This window comes from Clarias gariepinus, chromosome 6 (assembly GCF_024256425.1).
Source record: "Clarias gariepinus isolate MV-2021 ecotype Netherlands chromosome 6, CGAR_prim_01v2, whole genome shotgun sequence".
Lineage (NCBI taxonomy): Eukaryota > Metazoa > Chordata > Actinopteri > Siluriformes > Clariidae > Clarias > Clarias gariepinus.
This window is the reverse complement of record NC_071105.1, coordinates 15,844,081-15,853,104: the sequence shown is the minus strand read 5'-3', so window position 1 is coordinate 15,853,104 and position 9,024 is coordinate 15,844,081. Positions and strand designations below refer to the sequence as shown.

Below are 9,024 nucleotides of genomic sequence, written 5' to 3'. Positions count from 1 at the left end.
AAGGATAGAAAATGTAGGCACATTTTCTCAAATTGGAGGGGTAATTACGCATAGATTTACTGATAGGACTGTTTGGATGGAGCCTTTTGTCTGGAACCATAAAAGTTTAGAACTGAGCGCTTTGTTGAGGACCGCCTGTACTTCAATGCGTACGCGACAGTAATTCAAGAAAATTGCTATGATGTACAATGTTGTAAATTTCACAAAGAAATAATATGTTACAGAAAAGACAATAGGTGCACATGGAAGTTTTTTTGTGTAATGCACATCGGCCTCAGGACTGCTGTAGGTTTTTTTTTTTTTTTCCTAACAACCACGTGCTCTTTAATAAACACACATTGTTAGTCTATATCTTAGTCCAAGCACAGTGCGGATAAATCATTCTCAACACATTTAGCAGTGTGATTTTTCAACCAGAGAGTACTGTTGACTCGAAAATCGGTTGTTTTAACAGACATGCCACAGATGCTTGAAAAGATTTTAATAGATTTATACATTTAGAGGTCATAATCTATCAGTATGCTCTATTTTCTTATTAGTATTAAATTTGAGCCTATGATTTAATATCATCTTAGACCTGTAATTGCAAATGATAAATTACTGATTTTTCATTTTACATTTTCCTTGTTTTTAAGGAAGCAAATGCTAGGTTAATTTAACATCTGTATAACTTTTAAAGAGGAAGCCAGCAGACGAAGAAATGAGAGCAAAAAAAAAAAAAAGGTTGGCATTTCATAATGATGAAATTATTGGACTGCATCAAGCAAAGAAAACTAAGTAGATTTGAAATTACTGGTAGTGTGTTAAAAAGCCTTTAATATATTATTAAAACCTTGAAGTATAGTGCTAAAATCATCAACTTTGTGGAAAAAAAGTAGTCAAGAAAATCATGACTGGAAGACACTTAAACACTTGAAGTTTCATGGTAAAAAATTAACAGTAAATACATAGCTGTGTTTAATAATGAAAGTGCATTTCCATATGCACTAAATTTAAATATGGATTTAACAGCTGTGTGGTCAAAAGAAAACCACTTTCTAGTGAGACTAATCTGAGACTAATCTGAAAGATAAGTCTCACTTTAGAGAGCATAAAGTCTGACTCTACTCTCAGGCTCTGTGACATTATGTGGAAATAAAATGAAGTCAGCTCCTGACCTGAATGTACTGAATAACCAGGTTATTACATCTATTGAGTTTTTTCCCCCCTGATGACCCAGGCATATTTCAGATTGTGAAAGAGTGGTTCTGGGAGCATAAAGAATAATTTTCACACATGAACAGGACATGACATTGTGTTCTGTAATCAAAGCTAAAGTTGATTAAATAGTCTTAGTGTGTGTGACTTTTTTTTTTTGGCCAGGATGTGTATTTGATTTGTCAATTGTTTTTTTTTTTCCCCCTTTTGTTCAGGTATTTAATTAAAAGGCAATTTTATACATTTGATTTTAAAACCTGTGCAGCAAGCCTGCATGATACCAGGCCACACATTCCCGAAAAAGCTTCACTACAGTAGTTTGTCTCATCCCATCTAAAGGGACGATGATCTACAATAACTGTACACCTACATATGAACCTAAGTACATAACACCTCATGAAGTATTCTTAATCCAGGACTCAGCAATTCAGGTATCAACTTCTCTTTTAATGTGCACATTGCATACTTACAAATTATTTAGTATGTACATTATGTACAAGTCATTTCACTCTGATTATAACATTGCGTAAATGCACACAACATGTCAGTGTCCAGTGTCCATCATTTAAAAGAGCAAATCAAAAGAATGCATGAACATAATTATATAGCCTTATCCAACAGAGCACACTAAAATCAGAAGCACTTAAAAGGCTACTTAATATTTGGCTTACACACATGCACACACACATCCATCACTGAGCCCGAAGGTAGATGAGGTTACATGTGTGCATGCTAGTAGACATCTCCCTGCTGCTTTGTCTGTAAACTGAGACACAGACTCTTCATTACACAACAATAACAAAATTAAGCCACAACCAAAATTAGATTTTTAAAGATCCTCCTCACAACGCAGGGACAGTTGTAGCCGGTTCCTCAAGAAAGAAAACCTAGGCACTTATGGGTTGACAGTAATGGCAGTAAGGGAATTTTGCGAATTTTGATGGAAGAAATGGTGATTATTAGCACTGTACAGTAACTTTAGTTAGCATGTACTCACAATGTGCAGGAGACATTGGGTAAGATAAAGTAATACGCTCCATCACATTCACTTACACGTCAGTCATTAATGTGCATCATTTACATAGACCCTTCATGACCAGATAAATGGCAACGTTAAGTCAAAGGTGCTCAAACGTGATCCTTCTCTGATGCTTTTGCCTTTTTTTAGCGGGACTGGTTTAATTGTCATCAGCCAACAAATGAGAAAAGAATAAAAAGATCCTAATGAAGAAATATAAGAAGAATAAGACCATTTTGATTTGGCAAACCAGCATGACGCCATTGGACTTTTCTACTACAAATAGTCCTGAAGGCTGAATGCAATAAACACTTTATGTTTACAAGTTACTGAGTCGGAGTCGTTCAGTGTGAGGTAGTTCTCCTCTCGTTTCAGCAGCACTGGATCCTGTTAGACAAACCTGTCCAAGATCACCCCTCAATCACCCATCTACAACAACCAAAGGGATTGGTGGGTTTGTTGGCAGAAAGTTTAGAAAATTTCTACAAACCCATTCACACCAATTCATCCATTTTTGTTCAGTAGTTTTCTAAAAGCCAGCTGCTAATAATAAAAGTTATGCATGTTCTGGCAGGTACATTTATCTCCAGCTACAGCTAACTACTCATCTTCAGATGTTAGCACACATGTTTTAGCAGGCTTATGCATACATCCTTGGTAAAAGTTCAACGTGTCCTTTCCACCATAAAGGGTGCCCACTTCCACCAGCCTCCTACAGCAGGCCCGTCCACAGGTTGTAACAGGCTGTGTTGATCACAGACTCGAGGTGGTGGTACATGGAGACGAGCTGTGGAGGGGGACTGCTGCTTGCCTGCGCCTGGGACGGCAACGGCTCCCTGAAAACCACCTTTAAGCTCTGTAGGAAGCGCGAACGGGAAAGTGAATTCAAGTAACTTTGTTGTATTTCCTCAAAAAAAATTAAAATGTTCAATTTGAATAGCTCACCGTTTTTCCTGCCTGAAAATCCAGGAAGACGAGCACAAAGCAATCAGTGAACTTCTGGTTAAGGACAGCCTGGAAAAATAATCACAATAGTCAAAAGAGCAACGCTAAAATTTTCCATGTCTTTTTCCTGCTTTCTTTTTTTTTATTTGTTCTCTGATCTGCGTGACCTATTTAGGGTCTAGCTAGTATAAAGCCCTTAAATAAGCACTGCTTTAGCACAGATACTAACAGCAGTGATTTCTGTTTGGAAAGTATGGCAGGAAAAAAAAAATCCAGCATTTCCAAAAGTCGTTTCTTTTGATCTGGGGGTCTCTCATTTAGAGAATTATGCAGAAACGAACCTCCTGACAGTCCAGAGACGCTGGCGATTATTCCATGTTAAAATCACTTAATCCCTTCTGAGACTTTAATTTAACGTTTTAAAGGCACGCATGTGTCACTGCAAACCACAAAGGTTTGAAAATGTGAAATAGATGAGCCACATGCTCGCAGAAAGGAAGTGTAACAAGCTCAGTTTAATTTAGAAGTCTTCAAGGTGACTCAGGGCTTTATGCTGATGAATGATTTCATGCTAATTTGTTGCATAAATTTAAAATAATAATAATAAAAAAAAGTCAAACGAAAGGAAAATCCTAGGATATAATTAAAACACAAAAGCTAATCAGGAGATATAATTTGGATGTGTAATTGAGGAGAAGTGGGTGTCTTAAGAGCTCTTGTTGCCTAAATGCTCATAAATAAAGCTTTTTGAGTGTAAATGATGTTTTTGAAGAGCAAAGATACCAGATTTCTGCCAGGTGGCACAGACAGCTGAAGTCAGAAATTATAATTGGAGGGTTTGAGAAAGAAAAAACAGAAGTTTTACAGTACGTATGATGTCTTTCGATCAAGATTGCATTCTGTGTTTGCGGGAAAATTCCATATGGATGGTCCACAGTTGTGCTTTTCATGTCTTGGGATGTTTTTAATTAGATTTATTTTAAATTTAGATGGTTTCAATGATGGTAAAATCTGCCAAGCAATCTGAGGAAATGTTCGTTAATTCATTTATTTTCTATACAGCTTTATCCTGTATACAGGGGTTGCAGGGTGGCCTGGAGATATCCCAGGATACTTAGGGGACGAGGCGGGGTACACTCAGGACAGGGTGCCAATCCATTGCAGGACACACACACTCTTTGCCCAATTTGGGAACGCCAATTAACCTAATCTGCATGTCTTTGGACTGTGGGAGGAAACCAGAGTATTCGAAGGAAACTCACCAAGCGCGGGAGAACATGCAGACTTCCTGCACACAGACCCAAGGTGGGAATCGAACCCTCACCCCTGGTGGAAGGGGGCGGGGTGCGAGACCACAATGCTAAGCACTAAGCCACCGAACAGCCTGAGGAAAATTTTATTTCCTTTCCATTCGTTATAAATGTCTCCAGCCTAACCAAAATAATGATAATATTAAACTAAATATTAAATACATGAAAAATGTATTGTGGAAAAATAAAGTACACCTAATAATTATTTAAAAAGTAAATAAAACAGGTAAAACATTAAATGCATTAGTTTGTCACTCTTACTGTGCCTTTACATCATCCATATGAAAGACCAGACTACACAGTACCCAAGAAGTAAATTCATTAGCTTCATTTCCAATAAAATAATAGATATTTCACTAATATTTCCTAATGACCTGCTGCTCACCACTATACTTAACAGTATTTTTTTTTTTTACTTTTTAAAAGAAAGGCACCTTATGTCTAGGCCTCTCACCTACCGAAAACATGGAATTACGAGCTTAGTTTAAACCTTAGTTTAAACCCCTGAACTCTTACCAGGTACTGAATGCCGCAGTCATCTACAAAGTGCCTGCAGCTCTGTGGGAAACGGGAGAGCAGCACCTTGATCAGACTCTGGTACCAGGCAGGATTCATCGTCAGAAAACATTCCTGTCAACACACAAAGAAATCAGATCAAATGCCGTCAGATTTTAGTAAAATGGAAGCCAACAAAAATATCTGCACATTACAGAGGCCCTTATGGGACATAAGAAGACATGACACGAAAGTAAAGTAACGGTGGAAAAAACATATCGAAACCTGATAAAGTCTCAGTGTGAGGGTAAGAAATCCCACCTTATGACTAGGACTATTTTAATTGTTTTTAAGACCAGGATGTCTATAAGTAACTCATGGTTGTCACAATAAAAAAGACTTTTTATTCTGTTTTTTTTTGTTTTTTTTAAGGAAAATGTATTTATGTATTATTTTTCCTGTCCCTTTAGGCATTCCATCAAACATAAATTTCATATTTAAATTAGATACATGTCTCAATATTTCTATGTAGTGCAGTTAATAAATGTACATACTTAAAAAACTTCAATCCTTCAGCTTTGACCTCATTTACATAAAATCAGTTTTTGACATTTGAAAACAAGATGTATTATATAAATATATAATTTAAATATTTAAAATATACAAAATTCCCTTTTTAAATACTTTTGTAAGGTTCCAAAAAAGCACAATGTTGAAGTGCTTTTACTAGGAGACTGAAGCAAAATTAGTGGAACTAATTATTATCCCAATTACCTGGCGATTAAAGTTAAAAAATAAGCTTTTTTTTTTCTTGACCAACTTTCCTAAAGACAGATGAGTAATGTGAAATTAAATGCACCGATCATTAATGCACCCACATTTCGCCTCATTTACTGTGGTATCCTGAAACAAAAATTAGTCGTGCTCTTAAATTCAGAGAACAGACAAAAAAAAGAGAACGCATTGCATCGGTATGTTCTATGTAAAAATATTTGACTTGCGCAAAGAAACAGAGGACCATCGGAAATTTTTGCACACTTTACTCACAACCTCAATTCGATTTTTTAAAAAGGAAATCTAATTCTTGGCATCTTTCCTCTCAATGCCTTATCGGTGTGTGCAGAAACACCTCCTCAGGCTCCATCCATCCTGCCATTGTGAGCGTGCCCACGCCTGACAGCCGCGTACATCATCCAAGCGAACGCATTAGAGACGGCGTATCTGAGCAACATCGACTTCTGACTTAATTTTATGAGGGAAAACAGCAGCGGTGACGGCGTGTGCTTGGTAATGCTGGCTGTAGGGGGAATAATCAAAAGGGATTTTTACTCAGGTGGGAAACAAAAAGACAGCATCAAGGGCAATCAGAGCTGGGTACTAATAACCTGCTGAGTAACATTACAATCAAAATGCCTGGATATAACCTGAAATGTAAGGGACCTTGAAAGAATGACATCTTTATATACCTTTTTATGGGAACAGATCTTGGTTACACCAACAATGGCTGAACATGCGGCCTATCTAGGCTGCCTTTTTCTGTGTTTACTATACAAAAATACTTTCCTCTGACTGCCTCCATACATGTAGCTGGGTGAAATAAAATCTCAGGAACATTTAGAACAGGGAATAAATCTTCTGTTCACTCAGGGTAAGGCAGAGCAATCTGAGCTTACACCCAGTCTTTGGGAACTGCCACTTTAATGCACTAGTTTGTGCCAGCATGGCTTGGAGATTTTTTCTATATTTTGTTAGCACCAACCTAATAGAAGTGTTAATTTTGGCACCTGCTAACAAACACTGACAACAGAAAACGGGCTTTATCCCCGCACAGGGTGAAAACAGGTTATATGCAGTGGGAGAGTTCATGAACTGCCTGACAAACAAGAAACCTGCTGCGAGATTATATGAACTCTAAAGGTTGGAGCTGCTCGCTCTGGCTAGCCGTTTGTCTGCTGCTGTGTGATGATGAGGGCTGTGCTTCCTCTGCAGAGGTGTGAGCTACTGCAGCCGTCAGCTACTCATCAAAACCAGCAGAGCTGGGTACGAGAGCCATGTAGCATTCTGGTAAGTGAACAGTGAACGAAGGGGATGAAAGTGTGCGTGTGTGGGAGTCTGTGAAGCTTTTCAAGCATCCATGTCATTTTACATACTGTACATGAACTTGTGTTGTGTCCTGTCCTTCCCCTTAGATTATGCTTCTCCTTTTTGGTTGGGTTAATTTGGCACTTATTGTACATTTTGTAAAACACTGTTTTAAAGGCTCTAAATATTTTCATCTTATCTGAGGATAAGTGCACAGTTCTTACATTTAGACTGGCAGTTTTATGACAGGTTATTAGCAGAATTTTTAATGCATTATTAGATGCACAACACCTCATTGTGTCGTTCTATTTAAGTATCTTTCTGGACGTCGAAGATAGAAGTGCAGGAAACAGTAAATTTACTTATAAGAGACTCACTCATGTTATTCTCGACTGATGGACTTTAAACTGAATAATAGGCATGAATTATTAAAATTTTTAATACAATTTACACTGCCAAGTTTAACCAACATACAGTATTTATTCTAACTTCATTAATATTTATAGACTTTTTTTTTTTTTTATTTAGAAGAAAAATGTTAAAAATCCATAAAGTGAGACAAATAAGAGCAGCAGGGAGTTAGCACTGTCGCATCACACCTCCAGGGTTGGGGGTTTAAATCTCGCCTCTTCTCTGTACTGTAGAAGGACCAAAGACACGCATTTGTAGGCTGATTGGTACTGTAAGACCGAATTCAATGTAGTGTATAAACGTGTGTGTGCTTGTGTCCTGCAATGGGTTGCCGATGAACCGGTAGTGTGTCAAAGGTTTTGAGAAGATTCATTTTTACAAAAATCTGATAAAAAGATGGAAAAGCACTGAAGCGGCAGACTTTATGACTGATATGAATTACTCATTCATTAGTCAACAAGCTTTCGTATTTCCTCATTAGAAATGTTTTAGAGCCAATAAGCTCTTCAATAAGCATCTCACTGTAATAAGCGCTGATGATTGTTGAACGTTTTTTCTGATAATGTTCCAATACTGGCCCTTGGAAATCTCAGACAACTGTGAGCATCATTCCTCTAGCTGATTGTTGACTTTTGAACTCTTGGTTGGCGACTGAGGATGTTTCCATTCCATACTCTGCCTTTTACTTTCAGGCTCTTAGGGATAAATCCATGTCCTTTCACCAGTAATAATTCTGGGACAATATGATAATTTTGATTTAAACATATTTTCTCACACATTTCTTATACTCATTTCACTAATTTTCTTTTGATTCTATAAAGCAGCTTTGTGACAATGACCATTGTTAAAAGCACTATAAAATTTAATTAAATAATTCTCTTTAAGAAATGGTTACCTTCCTTGAAGTACAATTTTTGTTTGCAGATATCCATACTGTACACTAAATCACAGAAAACTAATCACTGCACAGTGCTCTTCTTTGTGGGGAAGTGGGGAATCCATTTTTACTCGCATCGCAGTTACAAATGAACTGATGTGACATTCACACCTGCACAGCAGTGACTTGAGAGACAGTTGGCTTGAACGAAAAGCGCTGACATGATAGTGTGGTCAACGGAAGTTTTTTTATAATTAGAGTGAGGACAATTTTTGCCTTTCCCCTTGTACAACTGACCAAACCTAACCTGATGTTTAAAGTCCATCAGTCGAGAATAATAGTAGTTGAGTCTCTTATAGGTAAATTAGATGGAACAGAGACGTACCTCCCATTCTGAAGTGTTATATTTCTAAGCGCGTGAAATTGAGGACATCAATGCACCCACTGTATTGCTACTAAAAGCCAAGAGAAGCTACAGTGAGCAATGTTTCAGTAATTAAGTTTAACATACAGTACAACACTTGGAGCTTCAGGATGTGAAGTAGGAATAGATCCTCAGTTTAAGTCTCAGGACAGCTGTCAGAATATTTCCACCATAAATAGACATTAGACAATGCTGCTTCACTCGGAAAAAAATTAATAAATAAAATTGTGATTCCTGGGCGGAGCTAACCCGCGAGACAGAGAAG

General features: G+C 37.4%; 1 protein-coding gene across 12 annotated transcripts in view; it reads right to left on the bottom strand.

The window, feature by feature from the left end:
- Positions 1-1,527: 1,527 nt before the first annotated feature.
- Positions 1,528-9,024, bottom strand: part of szt2 (SZT2 subunit of KICSTOR complex) — a 109,947-nt gene continuing 102,450 nt past the window's right edge. For 9 of the 12 annotated variants that reach the window (XM_053497590.1, XM_053497593.1, XM_053497591.1 and 6 more), the window contains 3 exons: positions 4,987-5,100; positions 3,161-3,229; positions 1,528-3,071 (listed from right to left, as the gene is read on the bottom strand). In XM_053497590.1, coding sequence (XP_053353565.1) covers positions 2,928-3,071; positions 3,161-3,229; positions 4,987-5,100 — 327 coding nt within the window. In that variant the 3' untranslated portion in view covers positions 1,528-2,927. The remainder of the gene's footprint in view (positions 3,072-3,160; positions 3,230-4,986; positions 5,101-9,024) is intronic. The other 3 variants (XM_053497599.1, XM_053497600.1, XM_053497602.1) reach the window with 1 other exon arrangement.